Source organism: Fusarium vanettenii (genome assembly GCF_000151355.1).
Source record: "Fusarium vanettenii 77-13-4 chromosome 4 genomic scaffold NECHAsca_3_chr4_2_0, whole genome shotgun sequence".
Taxonomy (NCBI): Eukaryota; Fungi; Ascomycota; class Sordariomycetes; order Hypocreales; family Nectriaceae; genus Fusarium; species Fusarium vanettenii.
The window spans coordinates 2,893,693-2,919,592 of record NW_003315879.1 but is presented as its reverse complement, the minus strand read 5'-3'; the positions used below and the strand labels follow the sequence as shown (position 1 = coordinate 2,919,592).

General features: G+C 53.0%; 7 protein-coding genes across 7 annotated transcripts; 2 read left to right on the top strand and 5 right to left on the bottom strand.

Annotated features, from left to right (window-relative positions):
* The first annotated feature begins 937 nt into the window (after positions 1-937).
* NECHADRAFT_100221 (uncharacterized protein) lies at positions 938-2,755 on the top strand. The gene is made up of 2 exons (XM_003052286.1): positions 938-1,462; positions 1,528-2,755. Exons 1-2 carry the CDS (start codon positions 987-989, stop codon positions 2,210-2,212), a joined length of 1,161 nt encoding a protein of 386 aa, XP_003052332.1. The 5' UTR covers positions 938-986; the 3' UTR covers positions 2,213-2,755.
* A 197-nt stretch (positions 2,756-2,952) lies between these two features.
* On the bottom strand, positions 2,953-3,803 carry NECHADRAFT_79394 (uncharacterized protein; the record flags this gene model as incomplete). The annotated part of the gene is made up of 3 exons (XM_003051827.1): positions 2,953-3,274; positions 3,326-3,414; positions 3,501-3,803. The coding sequence occupies 3 exons, from the start codon at positions 3,801-3,803 to the stop codon at positions 2,953-2,955; spliced, it is 714 nt and encodes a 237-aa protein (XP_003051873.1).
* A 209-nt stretch (positions 3,804-4,012) lies between these two features.
* NECHADRAFT_100220 (uncharacterized protein) lies at positions 4,013-5,760 on the bottom strand. The gene is made up of 3 exons (XM_003051826.1): positions 4,915-5,760; positions 4,630-4,860; positions 4,013-4,569 (listed from the first exon to the last, which is right to left on the bottom strand). Exons 1-3 carry the CDS (start codon positions 5,560-5,562, stop codon positions 4,291-4,293), a joined length of 1,158 nt encoding a protein of 385 aa, XP_003051872.1. The 5' UTR covers positions 5,563-5,760; the 3' UTR covers positions 4,013-4,290.
* Positions 5,761-6,683: 923 nt separating this feature from the next.
* Positions 6,684-7,868, bottom strand: NECHADRAFT_38196 (uncharacterized protein; the record flags this gene model as incomplete). Its single annotated transcript, XM_003051825.1, has 1 exon — positions 6,684-7,868. The coding sequence occupies one exon, from the start codon at positions 7,866-7,868 to the stop codon at positions 6,684-6,686; it is 1,185 nt and encodes a 394-aa protein (XP_003051871.1).
* A 9,660-nt stretch (positions 7,869-17,528) lies between these two features.
* On the top strand, positions 17,529-18,035 carry NECHADRAFT_79391 (uncharacterized protein; the record flags this gene model as incomplete). Its single annotated transcript, XM_003052285.1, has 1 exon — positions 17,529-18,035. The coding sequence occupies one exon, from the start codon at positions 17,529-17,531 to the stop codon at positions 18,033-18,035; it is 507 nt and encodes a 168-aa protein (XP_003052331.1).
* Positions 18,036-19,491: 1,456 nt separating this feature from the next.
* NECHADRAFT_102587 (uncharacterized protein) lies at positions 19,492-20,213 on the bottom strand. Its single transcript, XM_003051824.1, has one exon. It carries the CDS (start codon positions 20,026-20,028, stop codon positions 19,624-19,626), a length of 405 nt encoding a protein of 134 aa, XP_003051870.1. The 5' UTR covers positions 20,029-20,213; the 3' UTR covers positions 19,492-19,623.
* A 1,120-nt stretch (positions 20,214-21,333) lies between these two features.
* On the bottom strand, positions 21,334-23,990 carry NECHADRAFT_60425 (uncharacterized protein). The gene is made up of 4 exons (XM_003051823.1): positions 23,578-23,990; positions 23,323-23,526; positions 23,192-23,273; positions 21,334-23,116 (listed from the first exon to the last, which is right to left on the bottom strand). The coding sequence occupies exons 1-4, from the start codon at positions 23,809-23,811 to the stop codon at positions 21,822-21,824; spliced, it is 1,815 nt and encodes a 604-aa protein (XP_003051869.1). The 5' UTR covers positions 23,812-23,990; the 3' UTR covers positions 21,334-21,821.
* Positions 23,991-25,900: the final 1,910 nt, after the last annotated feature.

Here is a 25,900-nt window from a genome sequence, read left to right as displayed (position 1 = left end):
GCGCCTCGACCCTTCAAGGTGCGTAGTTGCGGATCGCATCACAATCCCATCCTAGGTTCCTAAACCCAATCACGGCCCCGTCGCATCAGATCCCCTCCAATGTGACTAAACTCGAACGTCGTTTTTAGGCGAATCTACAAGTCGAGCGCTCTGCGGCAGCCTCATCTCGCCACCCTGCGCCGGTGCTTTGGTCCACATCCACACCCTCAACGTCGCTTTCCATTCTACGAGGGACCCCCCCAGTCCCGTCCTTTCTCCATCCATCCTCTCACCTCTCCTGACGGTGATTCCTCCCTCTCCACTCCCTCCCGGGCTCTGCGTTGCGCTGCGCTGCGCTGCGTGGGCCCTTTTGGAAACGGCTGACGTCGCCTTGTGCTGGCCGTTGCCCTGACCTTACCTTCGATCCTAGCCCCCCCCGAACAAAAGAGCCGCCGCGCTTCCATTCCTCTTCCATCCCCCGTCGAAGCCAAACGGAGACTCGCCCTGGCGCCGGCACCGACAGGCCCGAATTCAGAAGCACACCGTTGTTGCTGTTGCTGCCCTACTCTGCTCACGCCCCCGTTCGATCCAACGATCCTCAAACATTCTCAACCCCCTGCCTTCGCCCTCGGCCCCGGGTCGTCTTCCATGACGGATGCTCGTTTCCTCGGGTCCACGCTGACTGTCCTCGTGTCGTCTGCCTTCTTCTGTTGGCTCGCTCGCTTTCCTCCTTCAACATCTCTCTCCACAAATCTCCAGAGCGGGTCGGAATGATCAACCTCCTCAGTCTGCCGCCCTCTACGGAGACTCCTGCGGCCAATGTTGGTTGAGCTCACGCCCCAGACTTATCATCCGCCATTCCCGCTCCGTGTCGGCCGGTCGCGAGACCCTCTCGAGCCTCATATATAAGTCTGGCCTGCCCCATGGAACCCCGTAGGGTGTCGCTCGACGACGATGGATCATCCACGATCGCTCCTGCGTCGCCGCCTCTCCGGCGGCGTGTCTCGATGGAAGAGGATTTCTACTACCAGCGTATCATGACAAGCCCGCGCCGACCCTCGCAGCCGCCCCCGTACCAGCAAGAGCCTACATCAACGTCAACTACAGATCGTTCAGCAAAGGGGAAACGCCTCGCGAGCGGTGGGGGCGGCCAGAGTCAAGTTCGCCCAGGTACAACAAAGCAAAAGGAACCATTACCCGACTACAAGAGTTATATAGCCCTCGAGGGCGTCTTTGACAAGAAACACGAAATCGAGAATACAATAAAGAGGGCCGAGGACCGTCAATGGCATCCCGTCTATGTGACACTCAACGGGACCGCACTCAGCATCTATGGGGCGAAGAAAGCTTGGGGATGGGGAAGGACTCGTGATGACGGACCATCAATCGACCCGGACAACCCTCCATGGATGAAAAAGGGCAAGCTTGAAAAAACGTACAGCCTACTCTATGCGGATGTTGGTATCGCCGCCGACTATAAGAAGTAAGTTATTCTGTCTCGTGACCAGGTGGTGGTGCAGTTCATGGTCGTATACTAACATCGTTTAGGCGACGATATACCATCCGTGTTCGCGCAGAAACAGACCAATTTCTTCTGTGCTGCGTTGAACTGAGTACCTTTATCAAGTGGCTCGAAGGACTGTTTGCCGCCATCGACATCGCTCTCCCTCTAGAGGACCGAGATTTTCCCCGTGATATGTCCATACCCCGGATTCAAAGGATTCGCTGGTTTCATGGACAGGCCCCAACCGCCACTGCCATTGACCTTTCGGAGTTGGGTATCGAAGAACCTCCTGAAGAAGTCTCGGAGAATCCAGATGTGGAACGGTTGTCGACACGTACGGTTGTGGCGCCAGACTCTCAAACCAGAGTTGAAGCGGAGCTCGAGGTTGATGGGGATGAGGAAGAAATAGCAGAGCCTCCTCCGCGAATAGACCCGATCCGCCGTCTCAGCACGACGTCATACAACAACCTAGGTATCGACCCTGTCGATGGCAAATGGATCCCGGAACATCGGTGGTCAAGTGCCCACGACATGCTGTACGCCAAGCTATGCTACAGCAACCTCTTGTTCAGGAGCCCCCGCAAATCTCCATACATCATCAGCAAGGGGAAGAAGTGGTACGTTGATTGGACGACAGGCCGCATGGTCAGGGTTCTGCCACCAGCGTACGGAGAGATCGACTATTTTGGAGCTTGGCAAACGGTTCATACCGAAAACAGGAGGATATAGACCGGCCGATGATTGACACGCATACGAACATTCCCTATTCTCAAGACTTGGACCCTCGGATTCTCAGATCTCGATATACTCGACTTCTACATCAACCAACACATTACCTCCAAGGGACCAGTCACATCCCAATATCTCACAACACAACAACCTACCTCCCGACAATACCTCATCTACATTTTAGAGCCGACGATGAACTCACACGACACGGGATTTAAAGACTTACAGGGCACGGCGCTCACCATCTCATTTCTTTGATGATTGATTGTACATACTTTGCATATCGGGCGCATTCAGGGGTTGCATAAGCCAACGGTGGCAAAGACTTATGATCATGGGCCGGAGTTTTAGTTGTTTTGTCGTTTTGGTTAAAGTAAAGCTCTTCTCGCGGTGCATGGCATGGATGGTTAATACTCACCCATGGATATCGTACATGATTTTGTATATACACGACTTTTACTATCACGCGGTCACGATTGACTGTTATGGTGCTTGTACATAGGTACATATGAGAGGACAAATATCAGGATATAGCTCCTCGTCATGAAATGACTGCTCGTTTGTAGACATTGATTCGTAAGTAAGTAAACGCCAGTATACAAGATGAAAAGTATGGTATCATATGAATGTGTCGCCTCCCAAGGACCCTTTGATTATCCCATTCCACCGCCACGGCCGGCCATGCCGCAGCAGCCTTGTAACGTTCCAATTGCTCCACAGCACCCCTTTCTCTCCCTCTACTACGTTGTCGTCGTAGGTGGTGGTGGTGCTCGCCCACCACCACTCGCCGTCTCAACAGCCGCAATACCCTCCCTCGTCTCGGCAGCCACCTCATCAACCAGCGGCCGCAGGGCGTCATTTGCACCTTGCACATCGGCGACCACACCCTCAAGAGCCTCAAGCAACGAACGAATCTCGTCGCGCTGCCGGCCGACCTCGTCGTGCAAAAGGGCGTTTTGCGACTGCGTCGTCTGGAGGCGCGCGTTGAGCTGCGACTGATGCGCCGTGAGGGAGGGCGTCATGTGAGCGGCAAGAATAGCGGATGGGGGAAGGAGGTGAGGTCTTGAGTAACATGTTAGTTGGAGGTGTGCTTGAAAAGGGTTGCAGACGTACGGTGTTGGTTGGGTTTCTGTTGTTGATTCGGCCCGCCGGCGGGAGGCGTCGCTTATAAGACTCTCCAGGTCATTGAGTTTTGGTACAACCTGCCTCGTAACAAGTATACTCTCGAATTCTTTCTGCTCCCAGAGTCAGCGACAAGTCACTTGGACATGGAAGAACAAAAACGCACCTCGCACTTCTCCCCCAGCTTCTCAACCATCTGACCTTGAACCTGCCTCAGCACGCCCTCTGCCCTTTTCGCAACGGTAGGATAGCATCCCGCGACGTTTTCCCATCCAATCTTGCCGAGCGTCTTGCGGAGGGAGCGCGAGTAGAGCTCTTGCAGTCGCGCGGCGCGAGGGCCGGGCGTCACGGCGGTGTGGCGCTGGGGCAGTGGAGGAGAGGCGGGCGTTGGCTGCTGTTCCTCGGCGGCCTCATTCTCCTGCGCCGGTTCGGCGGCTGGGGGTTTGTCTGGTTGAGGATCGGGTGCCATTGGGTGGTATGGGTAAAATGGTGATGCTTGTTTCTTGGTGTTGTAATGCGACGGCGGGAGACGCGACGGAACGATAAGATGCGACGCGTGGGGTTATCGCACGTGTTGATGGATTTTTCTAATTGGTGGCGGTGCATGAGGGGTCGGTTGTGGCTTGAAAGTCGTTCCCCCTCGGTGATGAAAAGGAAGCTCTCCCTGTCCTGATATTGTCGTAGGGTGTGGTCTATGTATTCGAAATCTATGTATACGTCTAGGAAATAGGCTTGTCAAAGCCGAGTGTAGTTTTCTGTTCTGTTTCTGTACGTTATGTGTGGAGTTGTCTCTCCAATCCTTCATCATAGCTCATAGCATCTAGGGTCCCAATCCCAATCCCTCTCCCAGTGTGTGGTTACTCCTCCCAGTTCAAAAGTCTATAAGGGTATCGGTTATAAATCCCAAGGAAATATTGTCGTTCATCTGTTGTAGTTGTTGTGATCGATTAAGACTCTCAGTTGGCAGCCAGGATCACAGCCGCGTCGGCATCTGACGTTCGGTCTTGTTTGCCGCCATTCCTTCGTCTCTCTTCCTCCTCTTTCTTCTTCTTCTCTACTTCCCTTTGTCGCTCATGGCTGACATAGGTCGCATATCGGAGTGTGCCCAGTGTGAGAACAGCCATGAAGAGGATGCCCAGGACTGATCGACGGATCAGGATCCAACGTACTGCCTCGATCTCAGACTTGGCATCGCTACTAAGTACGATGCTGATCTTGTAGTTGATTTGCTGGACCTAGAATGATGTCAGCTAACCACATTTCCATACCCCGTATCCAGCTGAGAGATAACTTACTGCGCTCTGTCCCACCTTCTGCTCTTCACTCACTGCCATCTTGCGGTCATTAAACAACCCTCGCACATTGTCATTTAGTGTCAAGACCTCCTGGTTAAGGGACTGAGTCAAGATGTCCACCTCATGTTGCAGATGCGTTCGTTGTTGACGTAATTGCTCTTCTTCGAGCCTTCGGTTATTCTTGATCTCCGTGCTAAGCTCTGAGCAAGCTGCCGTAAAGAGGTATGTTTCCTGGTCAAAACGGTCAGCCCCTGAACTACTTCTCCGAGTACAATTAGAGCTCACGTTTTCCACATCACTCTTGCTAACCAGAGTCGACTGCGCAATATCAAGATTTTGTGCGAGCAGCGCCCTAATTGCCTTCATGGCTGTTGTCGCCTGTTCCTGAGAGTACCCCCCTTCCTGCAGCTGCTTGACCAGCGAGTAGCTGTCAAAGTGATGGATATATGGCGGTGGGCACATGGCAGGGCCATGCCTCATAGTCTGGGGTGGCTCCATGTGCAGAACAGCCTCCAAGGGGCCGCTCTGCTTCGCCTCCTCTCGAGCCAGCCTAGCCCGCTCCTCCTGGGGTGTTTCACTCTCTTTCGGCTGAGGTTTGCTGCTCGTCGCTTCACCGGACTGGGTCGAGAAGTTCTGACTAGACGTGTCGGGTTCCGAGGGAGTCTCTTCGGTCGGAGTAGGTTGAGGTGGTTGTTGCTCAGCAGCGCTCTGGTTTACCACAGGCCGGCTGGCCGCACCACCGATAACACCAGACGAGGCATTGAGCGACCGGACCTTCTCGCTGCCAATTGGCTGAGGTTCAACAGCCTTCCCTCGCCTCCGCGCAAATGTTCCTCTATGCCGTGTGAACGCCGCGGCGCGAGGAGCTGTGCCGACGGCTCGCAGCACGTGCGGGCTCAGAGACCTCAACCGGGCAGTGGCTGCGGCTGTCATTGCGGGTAGGGAGACCCCGCAGGTAGGTCGGGGGGCTAGTGTAGACTACCGGGCTCGAGATGATGCACTCATAGGCGCAGGATTCGATTCGAGGCCGTCGGTGCGAGGAGGAGGTTGAAGATGTGAGACGCCATATGAGGGAGGATCCAAGTGTTGCTCCTACGTAGCAAAAGGGACCCAAAGTTGCGTTGGGAGGTTTCGGAGCGGAATCGGCAACTACCGTCCAGGGTAACTTAATTTAGGTACCTGCTTAAGTGACTTGGCTCCTGCACGTGGCGTCATCTTAACCAACGCTCTGGGGCAGGACTGCCGATGTTAACCGCAGGGGTCGAGGTACGTACCCACTCCTTTTCTTTCATCCCGTCATGCTGTCACACGTCAGATATCAACAACGAATCTCAAAGGTTACAAACCCCATATACGAAGGAGTCTTTATTACCGCTTTGGATAATCCTCATATACTATCCGAACAATTCTTGTACCTAGAATACAGCTGATAATTTTGTCGCTGGTGCAAGGCCTTGTATACCTCATGTTCTGCGGCCCTCCTATTATCGCTTTCCGGCCGGCATTCCTTTCATTGCATTCCCAGAGCCAGCCATCCCATCCCATCCCATCCCATCTATTCAGTTCCCCAATGTGATGATACACCCGCAATGCCGTTTCTCGCTTCCATTCCCAACCTGCCCATCTCATAACTATATGTCTCCAGCATCTTGAACGCCATCTATGCTTTGCTTTATTCTTCATCACACACCAAATTGATACTCCCTGTCGCTTCCACTTCCAAAACCACTCAGGCTTCATTGTCTCGCACTTGCACTGGCCTTGCCTCGTTTCCCAACTTGTCTGTATCGTCACCGCCAAGGCCACCAAAAGCACTGGCGTTGGTGCTGGGTGGACCACTGCTCTGTGGGCTGTTGGACTCATTCGTCAAGACGGGTGTTGGTGTCGACGAGTTCACATCGACGTGAAGACCGCTTGCTGTATTCAACGCCGGTGTTGCGCTCGGGGTTGAGGCCGGCGTAGTAGCAGGGGTCGTGATTGTTTCGCTTCCGCTCTCATCATCAAGGAGCTTGGTGATGGCCTCAATCTGTCTTGTCGTGGCATTCTGCTTCATTTCATCGAGCATAGGTCGGACCTTGTCCCTGAGCGCTTCCTTCTCTGCAGGGTCGGCTGTAAACAAAAGTTTCTCTGCGCATGGTTAGAATACACTGACATTTTCTAGGGCGTGTGAACTTACGAATCACATAATTTCCAAATTGATCAGACATCAGCTGCTGCAGTGGCATTGATCCGTCCTCACACACTGTGGTCATCACCTTGTAGATCTCGGATCGCTGTTGAGGAGTACAGGTGTGGATGCACTTTTCAACCACATTTGATGCTTGCTTCTGTCTCGACAGAGTCAAGATTTGGGACATGACCATCGTATAAATCCGATCCCGGTCCTTGGCCTCACCCTTGTCGAGGATGTGTTGAGCCACGTAATTGCCGAACTGGTCGTTGAACAGAAACTTCCATGAGTTGTGCAGCTCTTCCAGAAATGTGAGCTTGTCTTCCTCCGAACCATATTCGAGAATTCTCTGAATGACGCGGCATCCGTAGTTGTGAGAGGCAAATTCTCTCACACGGCCCTTGAAAACATCCATGATGAAGTCAATGTGTTCCCTGGGTACCAGCTGAATGATCTTCTGAACAACATGGTTCCCGTGTTCGTCCTTGATCACCTCGATAATCCTAGGCTGCAACTCCTGGACAAGTTCCGCTTGCTGGTTGACGAGGATATGGTCCATTGCCTTCTGAACCACCCGGCAGGAGTACATCTGCATCGACATGTCCACCATTCTGCCCTTCATCTTGTCGGCAAGGATGCTCTTCTGCACCTGGCTGCCATGATCAAAGAACTTCTGGATAACATAGTTGCCAAACAAGTCTTTCATGAGCTGAACTGCGTTCGGCTCGATCTCTCGGAAGATTCGGTCCTTTTCGTCACTGTTGGCGGTGTCGATCTGGCTCTGCACGAACCTGGAACCTTGCTGGTCTCCGCTGAACTCAACGATATGGCCATATATCTGACTGAGTGTGAACTGTTGCCTGTTCCTCTGGCGATTGCGGAAGTCGTTGAGAACGGTGCTGCGACGTTCCCTACCGGGGTCGGTAGTTGGATATGGCTGTATGGGGACGGGGACATTTCCAGGCAGCTGGTATCCGGCAGGCAGATTCGGTAGGCCATAGCCGGTGACCATGGTGGGACGGACAGTTTGGGCGAGTGGATCGTAGTACGGCTGGTAGTACGCCGACATGGCGCTCTGGTTGTAGGGGGTCGTAGGTGGATACTGGATCGTAGATGAATACTGGTTCTGGTTTCCAGGCATCCGGTCATGATCGCCACTGAAACCCGATCTTGGAATACCATACAAAACGCTCAACACGTCCGCATTCCCCATGTAGACTCCGGAACTTCTTGCTGGCTCTGGGCGAGGGTTCTGTGTGGTGGGGATGCGATCAATGGATGACCTGTTGATGCCATGGAGCTGAGAGTTCAGATGTGTGACCAACTGGTCTTGGGACTGGTCGATGCCGTTGCTCCCGGACCTCACCTCAAAAGGCTGCGAGGCCGGGTTGAAGGTTGACCGGCCTACGTTGACCATGGAGGAAACTGAATTGTCGTCCATCGTCAACCGGCGAGTGAACTCCAAAGAGAGGTCTTCACTCATTTGCTGCCTGTTGGAGTTGAAGGCCCGGCTGTTGGTTGACTGATGCTGGAATGAGGAGGAATGCGTTGGGATTGGCCGCTGAGACTGAATTGAGTTGCTTGGAGTGTGTCCTTGGGTATGGGCGTGGCTGAACATGTTGGCAGGTGATTGAGCCTGTCGTTGAGCAGGGCCAGTCGAGTCCCGTGCTATGCCAAAGCTGCTGATCGAGTCCATGTAGGAGTTTTCCTGAGGACTGCGCCTTCTGAATGACATGCTGGTGGTCTCTTGGATTGATGTGTCATCGTAGCCATCGAACACGTTGGTGCTGTGGTTGATGCTGCTGCCGATGGCTCCTTCGTCGCGCGGCGAGCCCGTCGATCGTGGCATTCCCATCCCCCAGCTAGAGCCTGACCGCCAGTCATCAGAGCTCATGTTCCGGGTCCCAGAGTTTGCATGTCGGGTTGCAGCGTTCGCGGGTCGGGTTCGAGTGTTCGCGTTCCGCGCTCCAGCGCTGGAGCCGGCAGGGGTATCATCGACAGCTAGAGCTAGGAGTCAGTACACGTGGGATCTAGAGCGGGGCAGATAGAGTGAAGAGGACCAGCGACGAAAGATGTATCGCGGCCACGGGAAGACACCTACCATGATAAGCCCAAATGCTGCTGGCCGAGCCGTCGGCCGTGTAGGGCACAGAGATGGATTGAGTCGGCTGCCTGTCGTTGGTCTGGGCGGGCATGGTGCCGAGATTGGTAGAGCCACCGAGGCGTCTCCTGGGCTATCAAAGACGAAGAGACAATGTCAGTAAGCAGTTCCTAGCCAATTCCTCAGACAAAACAAAGAACTCGTCGTGATGGGATATGATGATGATGTGTGCTTTTCAAGGTTTGAGTTTTGGTGTGCATCCAATATTATGGGGGACAGCGTCGGCCATCGTTTTTTTGGTCGCAGCGCAGACTCGACGTGGTAGCGAATCCGGACGTGCGCTAGCCTGTCGCATCTGGTTGAGACACACGAGCACCTCTGACGTCGCACTCCCTGGCCCAGGGCTTTGAGCCAAGGCGCTGACGGCAGGGCACGGGCACGGGCAGGACGAGGAATGGGACATGAGGGTGGAGAGGACGAGGAATGCCATGTGCATAAATGAAGTTTCGGGTAAAGAAGAGCAAAGACGTACCTGAAAAGAGCTAGCCATGGTTTGGTCCATATCAACGATGATGAAGTAGAACGAGTGAGGATAATTGAATTGTCTCGTTGATCAAGAAGCAACTCAGGGTTAGGTACAGTACAGATGGATTCTCGTACTGGACTCAGTGCGGTGTCGGACCTCGCTCTAGGCGTGTTTGGGGTTGCACTCCGAGGGGACAGGAGTCGAGTGGGTGCTGGGGTCCGGTGTCTGGCGTCTTAGCGCAAGGGAGGCGAGGGTGTAGCGAGGTGGATGGAGCGGCAGATGGTGCTGGGGTGCCTTGGCTTTCAAGGGCCACGCTGCAAGTTGTGTGTCCGACCGATGGAGATGGAGGGACGATCAGGGCCTAACGGATTAGATACGGATACCTGTATTAGATACCGGGTCCGAGACGATGAGACGGATGTTGGATCAAGGTATGAGTGTTGTATGGTAACGACCGGGACTTGTGTGTCAAGAGATGCCGTAGTTGAACAAGGCGGCAGTTGTTATCGAACAAGTGATGATGGGTAGGTGCTTGCTTGATCTCAGACGACCAAGCTAGAGCTCAGTCAGCACAATCCAGTATCTGGTTGGAGCAAAGTACAAATAATGTGGAGGCGAAAAAAAGATGGGGGGTCAAGAGTGGGTAAGGCTGAGGGAGAGGGACAGGGGGGATTTTATATTCAAAATCCGGACATAGAATGAAAGCAAGCTTTCCCCGGCAAAAATGGGCCAATTCTTGCCTTTCGTGGGTTAAGGGCGGGAAGGAAATGTGGCAGGATATTAGCTTTGGTGCCTGTGCCGTGACTTACAATAAAGATTAAGGTATTTGTGGTGAAGCTTTTTTGCGACGGGACCCAAGAGTGTGTATGAGACTGCTTCCAAGATGTACCCCAATTCGGTTTCCCGGGGGTGGTGGTGCTGTTGGGGCGGGAGGAGCTGGATGTGTATACAAGCAAAATGAACAGGAATACCCTGGAAACCAAGATCCAAAGGTAGAGTAAAACGGTGCGCAGTCCTTTCTGCCGCGTGCCGTATATGTGGGCGTGTGTAATGTCGCGTGCGTTTTGTGTGTTGTTGTATGTTTAGGAATGCAACAGGATCCTTGAAAGTCCCGGAGCGAGCATGTGCCGACGAAGGGTGGAGAGCCGACAAGGTCTTGTTGGGGAATTATTCAGTTGACAAATGAAGCCGAGGGATGTAGCGACATGTGCAGAGTAGGGTTTTTTTCTTCTTCTCCGAGGCAAGGTAGTGTGCAGAAAAGTGTGACTGAAGCCAGATGTACAAAGGAAGTTTTGGTGGTTCTGTTCGGACGGACGTCTATTAGACAGTAAAGGTTTCGGTCAGATATCAACGGTGGCTTCGATCGGAGGGGTTGAAATGTTCTAAACAAAGAGTTTATCGAGTAAGTATGGGGCGAGAGAAGAAAGTGAAAATGGGCAGAGAAGCGGGCGAGATTATTAGAGGTAGTAAAGTAATTAACAAAGAGGACGGATCAAGTAAATTAACGAGTCGACAGACACAACAAACCAAGCTTCGACGAGAAAATCTTGGAGAGGAGGGGGAGGTGAGGGTGAGAGCGGCAAACGACAGCTTTGGGGGCGTAGGGGCAGTTTTACATGTAGTCGGCCGCGGGCCAGCGAAACAAGGGCAAGCCTCAAGGTCGCACACCAGGGTCGGAATGCAGGGCACGGTGCGCGACAAGAAGAGCAAGAGAAAAGGGCCCGCGAAACGTTTGGCCCTCCAGCTAAGGGAGAAACCTCGTGTGCAGTCCTGTCTGCAAAGGAATGATGGGGAATGACGGGCGAGACAAGGTCGATAGCGCGCCGACGTCTGTGTGGTTTAAGGACGAGCCTCCCCAAGGTTGGTAAGGTACGGAGGTCTCTCTCAAAAGTTTTGTCCAGGAGCTAATAGCGCCAAGGCCGCTTATCCCTGTCGGTACCTGAGGTACTTTGGAGCAAATCTTTTCAGTTACTTACTCCCTAAAGCTATAGGGAGGGCTATTGGAGCCCAGGGGGAAATCTAGTGAAGCTTAGAGAGCTATATCCTTAGAAGATAGGGGCTTCAAAAGCAAAGAAAGAGGACCATAAGTACCGATGTAACTGTGCTTGGAAAATGGCCTCTGATTGGCTCGTGTATTTGTGTGGCTTGAGGGCCAGGACAAAACTTTTGAGATAGACCTCCGTAATGGGGGGGAAGAAGAGGGGGGGGACAACCTCGAGGTTACTGTCGACAAGGGTTAATCTCGAGCAGGGAGGGAAATCCTGCCTTAGTGTCGATATTGAGCTGGGGATGATCAGGGAGGCAGATGAATTGCCCCAGTATTTCACATTCGTCCAGACGATAATCCGTAGATGGTTGCTGTGATAAACCGGTGAAAGGCTGCGATCTATCTATGCGGGCACACACAACGCGCTTCCTAGGTAGACGCAACCGGTTCGAACGGGGAGGGAAACAAGACAAGGGACGCCTTTATCCTCGTTGTGCTAAAAGCTTAAACCCCTCTCTGGCCCAGATGGCGCAGGATGGCATGTCTCCCCAACAATAAACCTGCACGCCATCCGCGTCTGGTCGGTGTATATTGTATTGTGCCTCGTCGACACAGCACCCAGATGGGGCACGGTGTAGACTTGTCTGGGTATCTACCAATTGCTCTGCCGACCAATCTGCCGCTGCGTCAATCTTTGTCTCGACTCTCCTCGTCGGGCTGCAACAGCAACAGCACATGAACCCCTCTGGCTGGCTGCTTGCCTGTCTTGGTGCTGCCTCGCTACTTGGCACAATGAGGGGGCCTCGGATCTCCCGAGCGTTGTACGAACCGCGATGCTCATGTGCGTGATTTTGAAGACGGGATGCTTCATATCGGGTATGACACTTGTACTGAACTCTTTCGGTGCCGTCTCTCAACAGACTGGTCTTGATGAAGTTGAGGCGGATGCCTGACGCTTATGCCGTAGGTCATGAAGAAAAAGGCCCTTTTCATGGGCTGATTCCTGTATTTCTCGGTGTCATTGATGATATATCATATCGCGTCTACCATTTCTCAACCTCTTGATACAAGACGCACACGCATCGTGACAATGGCGCACAGAGTATCCGTGTCCTGGCTGTTAAACGGTGTTGGGCTTGAGAAACTTCCATTGCTCAAGCCCCAATTCAGGGCCGCAAGCCAAGACGGGCGGCCCCTCCTGGCTAGACCCAGATCGTGCAGACTAACTTTCCCAACTAAACCCTGTTCGGCTTAGCTTTTTTTGCCCGTGGTTAACCGTATCCTGATCAGGGAGTCGCTGAGGTGACTTTGGCTTTTCTGTTTGCATCATGCCGTAAATCATGAGGAAACGACTTCATAGAAGTAATTCAAAAGGACACCTGTATCTAGTCTATCTGAACCATGACGAGCCCAAAATGCACATATACACCGTGACCCTTTACCACCGCATCAAGACCTTCCTACCCTACATCATGGAATCCCCAGGTGTTCCAGATGTTGATACCGGGTAATCAATCTCCAGCGCGCATTCGATTTAATGTCTTGGGCCGAGACCTCCATCTCGTTCCCTGGAGAATGGAATTGTGAGCGCCACTCTAAAATCCAGTGAAAAGATCCATGACTTTTGATCCACCGTCCATGTTCCCTTGGTGGCTTCGTACTTGCTGACATAGGTGTGCGGTGCCTTGACAGCAAGGCGCTACCTCAGACTCAGTTGCCAGCAAGTTGGCTCGCCGAGATGTGGTCAGATGGCTTCCTTTCTCGGCCCTTTCCCTGCGCTTCCCTTGCAGTGACAATTGCTTCCCTTCACGCTTGCTTCCCTTCTTCTCCGCTTCTCAACACTAGGTCATGACGGGATGCGCCGCCTCCTGGAAACCTACACCATGGCAGTGTTGACACATTCGCGAATTGCAGACTGTGGGTCTCTGCCGACTGTCTCGGCGCCCTCAGGAAAACAAAGGACAAGCCCGAGACCACCTGGCCTGGCCTGGCCTGGAAAAGGAGGCCTGAGCACGAGCGCGTTGAACGAACGCGGGACGGCTGATTGCGCATCGCCACGACACCCATTTCTTCACATTTCGTCGTGGTATCTCGTCCAATAGCGGGAACGGACGCGATCCGATTCGAACAGCGACTGTAGAGTATCACCGTTAGAGTATCTTACACCAAGGCAATCAGTCCAAAATAGCAACCGACACGAAACAAACAATCTTTATGCAGTTTCCCACCCCGAGATGCCCGTCCAGGTTGAACACATTGTACAGACCGCCATTAGACACTGACTTGTGTTCGGGAAAATGATGCACTGATCTGCCCCCCTAGCCAAGAGCTGGGAACGCAAGGGAGAGCTGAGTCGACCCAGTCCACGCGTTGCCTAGCAAGTGAGCACCTGCATGTCCTCGCAGAATGTGTTCTTAAAGATCCCTCTGGAACGCTGCCGGGATTTCTTACCGTCAACCTGACGACACATTGGTCATGTTGGACGCTGCGCACTCTTGCCGTTCATTCATCCAAGTGGCCCGACTTTTGCTGGCAACAAGAAGAGACAGTAGGTGATCCGAGGTTGAACGCTGATGATGATTCTGCCCAGTTGATCTCGTCACACAGCGTGTCGCCTTTGGGCTTTGGCTTCCACGACCTCCTCGACAGAGGCCCGATACCACGATGCACCAAGATTCAACGGTTGCCGCATCAGAGATCCCGATGTCATTGACAGGCTAGAAGTAAGGCAAACAGTGTCTGTTGTGGTGTGGACATGTTTCACTTTGCCGTTCACCGCCTGGGACGAGACGCACCGAGAGGATGGTCTTGTCTTGCATTCCTTCCGTCGAACGTTGACATGCCGCACACAAGAAACCTGAACCACTCAGACCCGATTTGACGTTCACCAGGCGCATCCTCGATGGTTCGATTGAAGGCCTCACACTTCTGGCGGATCAAATGAGCCGTTGTTGTTTGGCCAGGTTGTACGGCTCGGCCGACGAAGCTCAATCTGCCGCTCGCTGTCTTATCCACTCATCTGCTGCATCGGTGAGTGATGAACTGTTCATGTTCATCGGGAGGTTGCGTCTCGTGCACCTCTTGTGGGGGAGATGTTTGGTTCCGGGAACGGGTTCGACTTTGTGTCGCCTTCGAACCGACAACAGTTTCGAGCAGCAGCACCGAGAAGTGTGTAGAGGGACCTCAATGTCCACGACTCGCAATGCACTGGCATGGCTGGTCCGGCAGAATTGGTTCGACGATGAAGGTCAACAGTCGTCATTCACTTGAATGGTAGACCTTCTGTTGATAGATGAAAGAACGAGGAGAGAACAGGGTAAGAAAAGAAGCGAGAGGGAGGCAATCTTGGGGAGCAATTCCAAGGGCTGAAGCCAACGGACCTCGGTCGTCGGGATATCGCTCATTCTCCAGCGTCAACGTCTTATGTGAGCACTACACCGCCGGGCTGACAGACTTGGTTTACTGGAGCATAGTTGGTGATGTGGTCAAGGTGGTAGAGGCTCCATGCGTGGTTCCGCCATATGTGTTGGCCCTGCAGAGAAGAAGCACGCAGGAACAACGGATGGCGTGCTTTGATCGCGAAGCATGTGGGGTGATGTCGATGCTCCTCTCAGGGCGAAGTTTTCTCTACGGCTAGCGGTCAGGCAAAAGGAAAGTCGGGCAGAGGCGAGAGAATCCATGCCTGCCGGATCAGGGCGGATGATGTGCCAGAGACCCAGTCTTCTAGCCCGTCTAGTGGTCCAAGAAAAAAAAATAAAAAATGGCACACTTCGCAAGTATTTAATCTGCTGAATCACAGCATAAAAGGCTTATGATTGTAAATCTAAGAATTCATATAGACATTAGAATATAATTTATATAATTTATATTTATATTTATTTATTTTAGTCTAAGTTATAACTATATAGCCCGGCAAAGGTCTTATTGCCTACCTGCAGTGTGCCATTTATTTCTTGGTCCGGGTGCCCGTCAACAATGAAAGGGATCGAGGGAAAAGGAGGGCTGCCGGGTCTCCTGATGGCGAAAATGGGCATGGATAATGCGAGGACATTGGTTCCACACAAGATGAAGGCGGACAAGCGACAGACAAAGGACTTGATGGAAACAACTGATTGCGTCCCTTTTTCGATTGCTTGCACATGGATGAGGCTTGTTGTTGGGAACCGTGCGTCCTTCCCTTTGCGTTCGTCCATCGCATCGTAACGCTAGAAATAGAAACAGAGGATTGTCGAACGCGTGTACCAGGCTGAGCGGCTTATTTCTTACGACACCTCCTGCGGGGAGGAAGTGGCGATGCCAGGCAATGTATGCGAACAAAGGCGGATTCGTCGTGGTGCGGCGCTTCGCTTTCATCCAAGAGGCTTTCCTTTGTTCACGCAACCGAACCAAACGTCCCTGTCATTGTGTGATAGCGCTCGTACCTTGCATTGGCGTCTTGTCGAGCAGCCGAGATTCGCTCTCATGCTCGCCACGCTCGTGTGGGCTCTAGGCCCTTTTCAGCAGCTGACCCTTGACTTGAAGAATTCGATCCAATCCAGTGAGTGATGAGCAAGTCTCTGCTGCTTATCGATAGGCACAGGTACGTGTTGGTGGTCGTATGGAGGTCGTCTTCGGTGCTGGTCTCTCAAAACGGGCAGCTCCACCAGCAATGCACCAAGGCACCGTGGCTTTGGAGGGCTTGGCAGGGGAAAGCGGAGTCTTGGACCAACGGCTGTAGCCAATGAAGCGCGCGCCTACAGGGAAGCTGGCAGCGAATCCCAGCTGACCCCTCCAGCGCTAGAACAGGCCAGATACAGGGGACAAGGGCTGGCCTTGAGAGGGTGATGTTGGAACCAAGAGAGAATGAGAAGCTCAGGTGCCTGCGCGAGTCACAGTTGACCATGGTCATGGCCATGGCCATGGATGGAAGCCCACCTTGAGAACGACGTGCCATCCACATTCACATCCATGTGGATGGAAGCGGACCCTTGGTGTCGCTCCTCGATACGCCATTGGCTCGCCATCCCACCGCTCGACGGTGGCGCCCCGCACCAGGAGCGAAAAAAGACATGGAAGGACCACACGAGCAGAACGCAGTGCTTGTCCGGTGCTTGCAGCACTCTCAGGCCCCAGCAGGGCCAGCACGCCAACGCCCAGTTGGCTTAGCGGCCAATTACAGCGGCGGTGCCCCTGAGATGGACCAAGGAAACAGTGGCCCTAGCGCCCATCCAACGCCTCTCCAGCGCCTGCTACTGCCTGCACCCTGGTCCGGCCTCATTTCCGTGGTAGTCCCCTGTTCTTTTCATCTATGGCCTACTCCCCCAACCGAAATCCGCCCTTCTCTTGTTCTTCTTTCTCTTCCAACCCAATCCTCGCGGGCTGTTTCGTGATTCCCGTCAACGGCATAGTTTTTTGCTCCTGTTGTACATCTTTGTTTTTTGCAATCCCCCCTCCTTTGGATCATCAGCTTCACTCTTTCAGCTGATATCCGTCCAGTCTTTTACACCCCAACCTCCCTTCCTTACCAAACTAGGCCAACACCACCAACCACCTCCCTTTCCGAGGTTCCCAGCCAGGCATTCACCAACCGACTATTGGCGATATCCTCTCCCTGGCGTACGTCTCCTATGCCCCATCTGACCCTCCACCTGCCACCTCTATTATGCTCGATGTTCTGTTTTGAGGGGTCTTTTCTGCAACACGTCATGGCATGCATTGAATTGGTAGGAGGGAACTCGTTCGGTTTGGCCGGTTCGCATTGCCCGGCAAGCCTCGATGGCTCTTCCGACCATGATAGGGAATGGGGGTTGGCTCCTGTATTGGATGATGCGTTGCAGATGGGCTTCACACCCGGGAAGAATGACAATTCTCGCTCGCACTCACCGATGGCTCTCGGCTATCTCCTCGCAGCTTGTATGGGCTTACTGACATTTTTGAATTATAGACTTTAACGGCCCGTCACTCATTCTTTTGTACACCGGAGCCCTCATTGACTATCACGAAACTCAATTATCATTGTCATCGTCATAACGTTACGACCCCAACTTTATTCACGATGCCTTCCCTTCACAACCTCCTTGCCCGGACCTCCTCCGCACCCCCGGACTCTGATGGCTCGGACGACACACTGATCAACATGATGCTCGGACTTCTCGGTCTGGTCTTCCTCGGCCTGATCCTGGTTTCGATCCTCTTTCTGTTCCGCCGCGCTCGTCGCCAGAAGCAGATGCAGCCTGTCCACGACGAGGAGGATGGTCTTCCCTCGTACTACGACAGCAACACCAAGCGCATGGCCAACCACCGAGGCCTCACCATTGAGACGACGCACAATGGCCGCTCCAGCGTCTTCGTCATCAACAAGAATGGCCACCCCATGCTTGCCAACCCCAACTCGCCTCCCTACTCTCCCGACAATGTTCCCGAGATCCACATCACTTTCCCTGATGAGCAGGATGACCAGGGCCGACCAAAGAGCGGTCGTGTTCTCGTCGTCCGGGTTGGCGACAACTCGGCTGTCGGTCTTGAGCCCATGAACGACGAGCAGCTCCCCGCCTACGAGAAGGAGGCCAAGGGACAGTTCTACTCGATCGACATGGATCAGATCGGCGGTCTCAAGGAGAAGGACCGTACTCAGTTCCAATAAGAGATGCAAGTCTTTTACGTGCTTCTCTTTTTCACCGTCGCCGGCGATGCAACTTCAAGCCGTCTTGGACGACAACACGTCACGACAAAGTCTTGAATACGATTCTTCTTTTTGGGATAATCTCCCGCAAAAAATTCAGCGAACTAACCCGCCCTTTGGCCCGGTTCTGCCACAGGCAACCGGAGAGTCGACGGCACTTTTATGACCAGTTTACTATATACCCGTTTACGCTGCGGTCTAATCTTCGCAATGCTACCCATCAGCGGCGGCCCTTCCCTTACGACACTTTTGCCTCTCTATCCCCTTCCACATGTGCAATTTGCACGGACACGAGCTGCCACTGAGCTGGTCCAAGGTCTCAGGAGAACAAGGATATGAAAACATGGAGAAACAAAAGGTGGAGAACAGGGTGGGCGGCAGCGACTGCGCCCCGGTGAGACAGGACGAGGCCTTGGATCACTCTGGCAAGTGATGGGTAACACGAGACCCAGCAAAACACTGTACATGCAGCGCAGCAGCAGCGGCGGCAGCAGCAATCTATCGTGGGGTTGAATCTTGGGACACGACATATCGGCCCTTTTGGAGTAGCTTCCCTATCTGTATTTGATAGTGTATAATTTCTTATCTTGGCATTGACTGTGTTGATGCATGTGATTGATGACTATTTGTTTATTCCTTTTGTGTGACGGTGTTTATTGAGACTGAGGCATTCTTGGGGTATTCTGTTGAGCAATTACATTTGTAGGATTGCCTGTTCCATCGACATGTCTCGTTGGCGAGGGAGTTGATTGGCTGATGTATTGGAGGGGTGGCGCTTCCAAACATGGACTATTTAACCGCCAAGTTGGACGTCACTAACAGAATACGGACACTTTCATGACTTGGATTGAGGCCTGGTAGGCTGCTTTATTAATGACCTGTGTGCTGATTATGACCATACAGCATGCAGTCTTTTCTGCAAACCAATGAGATAAAGAAGCACAACATTGTCAGCTGACAACTCCCTCAGAAAGATGCCGTCCATGTCAGAAACACCTCCCACAACCTGCAACACTGTCTCACCTAGCTTCCACGCCCTTCTGTTTCCCGGTTAGTTAGACCGGGATAATACCCGACGGGCGTCACTCTCTCACCTCTAGTTGAAAGAAAATCACGAAGCAGCGGGCTCGGGGCAGATGACGGCAGGACAGTTGCAACCCTGCGACTTGGGAGGGTTGAAGCACTCGTACTTGTTGGTGGCGAGGTTACAGCAGCAGCACTGAGGAGCGACAAGCTGGGGAGCCGCCATGGCTGTGCCGACGAGGGCGAAGAGGAGGTACGAGAAGTGCATGTTTGGTGATTGTAGTTGTTGAGTTGGTGCAGAGAGGTGAAGTGAGGTGAGCAAAGCTTATCTCGCGGGGAACAAGAGCTTATATAGTCAAGCTTTTTCACTTTTGGTTACACGACGACTGCATTTGAATAACACGTAAGATGTTCCTTATTCGATACGTGAAAAAAAGGGATCCTTCAAGTATATACAAGGCGTGAAATTTATCCCCAAAAAGCGCGTTCATGTTGCATCCTTTTCCCCCCTGGTCATTAAAAGGATCTAGTTCCCCGTCTCTTTGGCGACGCCTGGACCCTCGGTCACGGTCGGAGCGTCGGAAGGACAGAGAACCATGGGACACATGCACGTCTGGTCCTCTTCCGGCTTTCGGATGGTGCATACGATTGCTCCCCTGCCTGCGTTGCAGCAGCAGCAAGGTTCCGACTTTGGTGTCTCTTCTTCTGCTTGACGCTTTTCAATAGCGGTGGGAGTCGGAGAGTTGGGCCGGAGAGTCGGGGCGTCTTCGGGACACATGACGGCAGGACAGATGCAGTCTTTTAGGGCGCGTTGGGTGCAGACTATCGCTGGTTCGTTGATGTTGCAGCAGCAGCATTCTTGGACTTCGTTGGCGGGTGCTGCGATGGCGACGACGGCCATGAAGAGGGCGGTGATGGAGTAGAAGTGCATGATGAAGGCTGTTACTGCTGTGTTTCTTTCTTGTTTTTTTCTTGGGAAAGAATAAGAAGAAAGAGGAAAAGGTGAGGATGCAAGTATGGGAGAAGAGAGGCTGAGGGGTGTGTAGCTGAGTATATGTGTCGTCGAACAAACAGTGAACAAGACCTAATTCTCTTTCATGAATCACTTGACAAACCTGAGTCTGTGACCAAACCTCGAACAACAGGGGAGAGAACACAAGACATTTATATATTTGACAAGGACCTCGCATTGGCAAGGTCACGTCACTGACAAGGGAAACACGAACCAGACTGTGTTTTGGGTTTTTCCATCAATTTAGGTCCGACGGTTGCAACTCCACCAAACGCGAACCCTCGTCCTCAATAAAGTGTACACATACACCTGCGTAATCTTACTTGAAGCAAGCCTCTTTTCTGATCGACGTAAACACTGTTCTTCCCGCGTGGTCCGCTTCATGCAAAAACCCGTGGGTCGTGGTTATCCTCCGCACCGGTCGTTTTGTCGATCACTAGGGGGAGGATCGCTTCATTTCCCTCTTTTTGTTTCAGACTTTGTGCCCGATTGGTTCTTGATACGATTTACCGTCTTTTTTGTTCGCTTCTTTGCTATTGTCCGTAACATTCATTTCGAGTAACTGCCGAAATACAATCGAAATAGCCACTCTCTTCTTATGAGGTTGACTTGCCGACGGCCCGTGTAGGCTAAAAAGGTACATATCCATCCACCACGTGGGTCAGTCTGCGATGCAACACTCCATAGAAACAACTTGTCCATCAAAGCATCACAAACGAAACAAACATGACCTCAGTGATACACACACCGACAAGCAAGTCTCCTATTCTTGGAAACATTTGCCCCATAGAAGTACACGTACTCCCTAAAAGTGACGTTTTCTAGCAGCTGTCAAAATCTCCAGATCGAGCAATCCATGATCGACATTGCATCCACTTCCCAACTCTCGGCATTGTGGCAGTTCAGATGAATCAACCTGTCATCTTGTCCTCTTTCATGCATGACTTTCCCGTTGGAATGTTGATTTTCTTGTTCATTGGATCTGCCACCTGATAGACGCGGAGCTGACAAGATCTCTCAGCTCCCTTGGCAGCTTGGTCAGAGTAAGCCTGCATCAACCATGTCTGAATCTACCTCTGCAGGCACTTTTGTCCCATGTCTTGCTTCATCCAACTCGGGTCATCCTTTCAACTGATCTACAAATCACTTCGTATCGGGCATCTCGTATTACGCTCAACCATCAATCATCACCTTCAGCCTCAGCCATGCATGTTGGACACACTTCTTGGTATTCTGCCTCAGCGGCAACGAGATTGAAATTCATGTCGATAGTTTTCCTACACGTCCATATCCGAACCGTCTTTTCCAACCAATGTTCATAACCGTCATAGCCTCCACCGACCAAAACAAGACATCCAATACATAGATACATTGCCGTCCAGAAGCGGCACGGTGGCCGCCGAGAAGAGAAAGAATATAACCAAATCGAGAATCTGACTGTGTTTTTGCATCTTGGAATCATCATCCATAGCGTAATATACCGAACTCATAACCAACCCGTAAAGTCAAGTAAAGCCTCCTGGCTAGGCCAGGTTTTCAACCAAGAGTGTTCCAGCACACCGCAACAAATGCTACATAACCTAACAACAATATCAAGACCAACCATGTAGTCATGACACGTTGCATTGAAAAAGACCCGTATCAAGCAGTCCCCGAATGTCAAGGAAAATAGTACAAATACAGCAAGACCAGCAGCCGCATCAGAGAGCAGCCTAGGCACCAGGCATGCGGAGGATGGGGTACAGTGAGGATCCCTCACGAGGAGTACCCAGTTCTCGGATGGGGCCCCTGGGGCTCTTGGGATCAACATCCATGACATCCGCAATGCTTGGTCGCCGGTTCTCCTCCTCAACATACTCCTTGCGTTCAAGACGTCCTCGGACATACTCACGCAGAGTCTCAATGACTCGCATGTTCTCGAGCCATCGGTCATACTGCTCCTCGCGCTCGCGGGTCGCGTCGCTAACATCAGACTCAGAGGATGGTGAGCCAACCGACAGGGCAGACTCGCTCGCCTTAGGAGTCGAGGCACCGCTGGTATCCTCATGAGGCAGAGGCAGAGGTCCTCGTGCCCGCTGAAGCATACCACCAGAGTAGCGACGGCGCTCGTTGCTCTCAAAGCTGGGTCCCAGAGTGGTGGTAGCGGAGTGACCGAAGCCCTGGCTAACTGCAGGGAGGCTTGTGGGCAGAGTGGGATACATGACCGAGGCTGTTGAGCCGTGGCGAGACTGAGGAGACATGCCCGAGGAGGATGGGCTAGGAGAGTGGCCGGAAGTGTACGACATGGAGCTAGAGGGAGGAGTGACGGCGGGAGTGCCGGTGGAGGAGATGGCTGTCAGGGGCGAGGCCATGGTAGCTGCAGACACTGACTGGTAGCCGTCGGCTGTCACGGGAATGCCTCCTGGTGATCGGTGAGAAGTAGGAGGCGAAGGAGTGTTGCGGTAGCCGTTGAAGCCCTCGCCGTGGACGTGAACGCCAGCAGTAGCATGGCTGGCATTCTCGTAGATGGTGTCTTGCATCTGACCAAGGATGTTGTCGATGTGGATGAGATCCTTCTGCGTGCGCGCGTTGGGCATGGGGAGATAATACTGCTGAGCCAGGGGGTTGCTGGGAGCAGGGCCAGCGTGCACGGCGGACGGGGGAGCTGGTTGAGGCATGTACTGTTCTGTGGCGGCCATGGGGCCGTTGGGGATGGACAGGTTTCCGTGAAGAGGCATCAAGGAGCGGCCAATCTGGGCATACGAGGAGGGGTCAATCTGGCGACGCTTGGCGCTGCCAAAGAAGTCGTCGACCATGTCATAAGCGCGCTTTCGATCATAACCGCCGGGGGCGGCGCTGTAGCCAAGGTGCTCGGTGCGGGCGTTGTTCATGGGCGGCTGGTTGAAATAGAGGCCATAGTTGGTAGAGGGTTGGGGAGCATAGTAACCGCTAGGATGCCCAGCCTGATGGGTGAAGGCAGCGGCGTTAGTTCGCATCTGGCCATTGTGGTCATAATAGCTAGAGGGGCCTGGAGGCGAATTAGCCTCGAGGTAAGGAAAACGGGATGGCCACTGCCGTGGGGGAGAATCGAGCTGAGACATACCCTTGGGAGGCTGTGGCCTGTAGTTGAGTCCACCTTGAGGATCCTGAGATGGCCGGACAAGGACAGAGTCATCGGCATGAGTCTAGGTCGTGTAAGTGAGATGTCGTCACTGAACAGGGGATGATGCTTACCTTGACATGCTTCTTGAGATCCTGGGGTCGCTTGAAAGACTTGCCGCACATGTCACACTTGTGAGGCTTCAGGGGCACATGGACCCGGATGTGCGAAGTGATGTGGTCTCTCTTGACGGTGGTGGTCCTGCAAGAGTTCCACTGACAAGTCAGGTTGAGGTTGTTGGTGCTCTTGCGACCAACGTGACGCTCACAGATGTGCTCCTACACCAAGTCAGCAATCTGTGCAGGGTCATTTGAGTTTCAAAGACTTACATAGAGCGACTCTGGAGTGGTAAACTTTTGGCTGCAGGCATTCCATCGGCAGATGAGGTTATCATCAGAACTTGTCGAGGGAGCAGCGCTGCTCTGAGAAGTGTTTGAGGCGGCACTGGGCGCAGGAGTGGCAGACTTGGAGTCGTTGCTGGCGCTACCAGAAGACGACACAGCCGAAGACTGCTGCTGCTGGCCAGGCTGCTGTGGCTGCTGCTCAGGCACCGGAGGAGACATTCTGTCTGTGTGTGTGTGTGTGTGGTGCTGTGCACGGAGTATTTGTTAAGCCGATGACGCACCGCTCAAGCCCAAACGGCGAAAAGCGAGTGAGGCTAAGGTTGTTTTGGGGCTGAGGGGAGACTCAAGGTTCCCAATGTGCATCAAGATATGAACGAGTATACGCTCAAAAGGATCGCCTTTTCAAACGCGATCAAATAATGTCTTTGCGGAGGATCGAGGAGAGATTGATAAATGATCAGAAGAGAAGTTGCCTTCATATCGAGTTCCGGGGGGGGGGGATGTGCTCCCTTTACATTTACGCAAAAGTCTGGGCATGAGGGTAAGAGCGAGCGGAAAGTCTTGGCGGTCTTGGCGAGAATTGTCAGGTATCCGAAGGCGGGAGGTACTTATCTCTGTGAAGAGAATTGGTGTAGTGACAAGTACTGGAATTGTGCGCTACGCCGAGTGCGCAGGTGGAGGGAACGATGCCAAGACCGCCAAGGCTTGGCAGTCTGGGCACTGCCCCTCATCGCGACGATGCTATTGGTCTCGCTCACCTCGGGGCCTCACACAGGCTGGCCACCACTGCGTCAAGCGTTTTATTCGGTCGCCAACGTCACCTGAGCGATTGGGATTTCCGAGGGGTGTGTGTTTTTGTGTGTGTGTGGCAGCATGGAAGGGCGTTCGGGGGATATACCCGATAAAGTCCAGCGACAGAGACTGAGATAGCAGTGTGTTAGGAGTAGCACAACGAGGCTTGTCTTGTGCAATATTGGCAATGAATAGAGGGTTATTATGAATCGCCCAGCTAGTGCATGCGTCCGGATCTACCGGGGAACTGACAAGTCCGGTGGCAGCAGCCCAGTGCTCAACTCAAAGCGAATAGGAGAGATCGTCGCCGGTAGCGTGCTGCTCCTGGGCGGTACGTCGCCGCATCCAACCGCCTTTTCATCTCAGGGAGGGGGAACGCGGCGGCGGCCAGAGCCTTGTCAACTCTGATGCGAAAAATGTGTCCCCTTGGGCGGAATTTGCAGCTTGTTGGTTCTTGGTGCCCAGCACGCCCAGCCCAGGCCAAAAACCAAAACCTTCCACACCCCGTCTGCAACGGCTAATGCCTCTCCCCTCCAATCCCCCGCTCCCTTTCTTTAAAGCAGTGGCAGATGATGGAAAGCATCAGGTTAACAAAAAAATGTGATTAATCAAGCTTTTGCAAACGAAGAAAGACGGCATTCTCAAAGAGGAAAACAGAAGCCCCCCTTCCCACCCCCAGCCATCAAACTCGCACGGGGACACGAACAATGAGCTCACTCACCCAAAGCAATCACAATATCTGACACACAGATGACTTGACTCTGGGGCCAAGCCCGGGGGGGCCGCCACACGACTCGCGACAAGAAAAGCCAAGCCCAAGCCAAGCAGGCCAAGGCATGCCTTTTCCTATCTGCAGTCAAGCTTTCCGCCAGACGCCGAGGCCTCCTCTCTTCTCATGCCAGCTCTTGGCCCCATCCTGCCAAGAGAGTGCCAAGATGCTTGGCGGCGCCTAGGCCAAGACCTCGTTCTTCCTTGTCGCCAAGCTCACGAGGGGGGACCGACGTTCCCAGGAACGTAGCCGATCGTCGGGGTTCAGCCAAGCGACCCCAAGCCCACGTTTTTTTCTCTTCTCCCCCTCTCGATCCTGTTGTCTCCTCGTTTCTTCTCTAGGGTGAGTAGGCTTGGTTATTTACAAGCCGCAAAGAGGCACCACGAAAAGGCGCAAATAACAATACAATCAATCTCACATCTACGCGAAAACTTTCCTGAAAAATCCTGTCATCTTGTTACGTATCGCGACCTGCATCTAACCTGCAGGCCCCCCTCCCCTCATTATCTTCCCCATCTCCCTCCGCTTTTCACGGACGAGGTAAATTGCTCCTACATCTTACTCCATATTAAACCACACGCTTTTTTGCAAGATATTACGGAGCATTCTCCCTGCAACATCCGAGATGCCCCATAAATATGCGGACTTTGTTGTTGTTGTAGTCCAATCTTGGGGGAAACGCCATGCTTCGATAACCGTTTCGGTAAACTCGTGATGCGGCAATGCCGTTTTCAAACCGGATTGTAA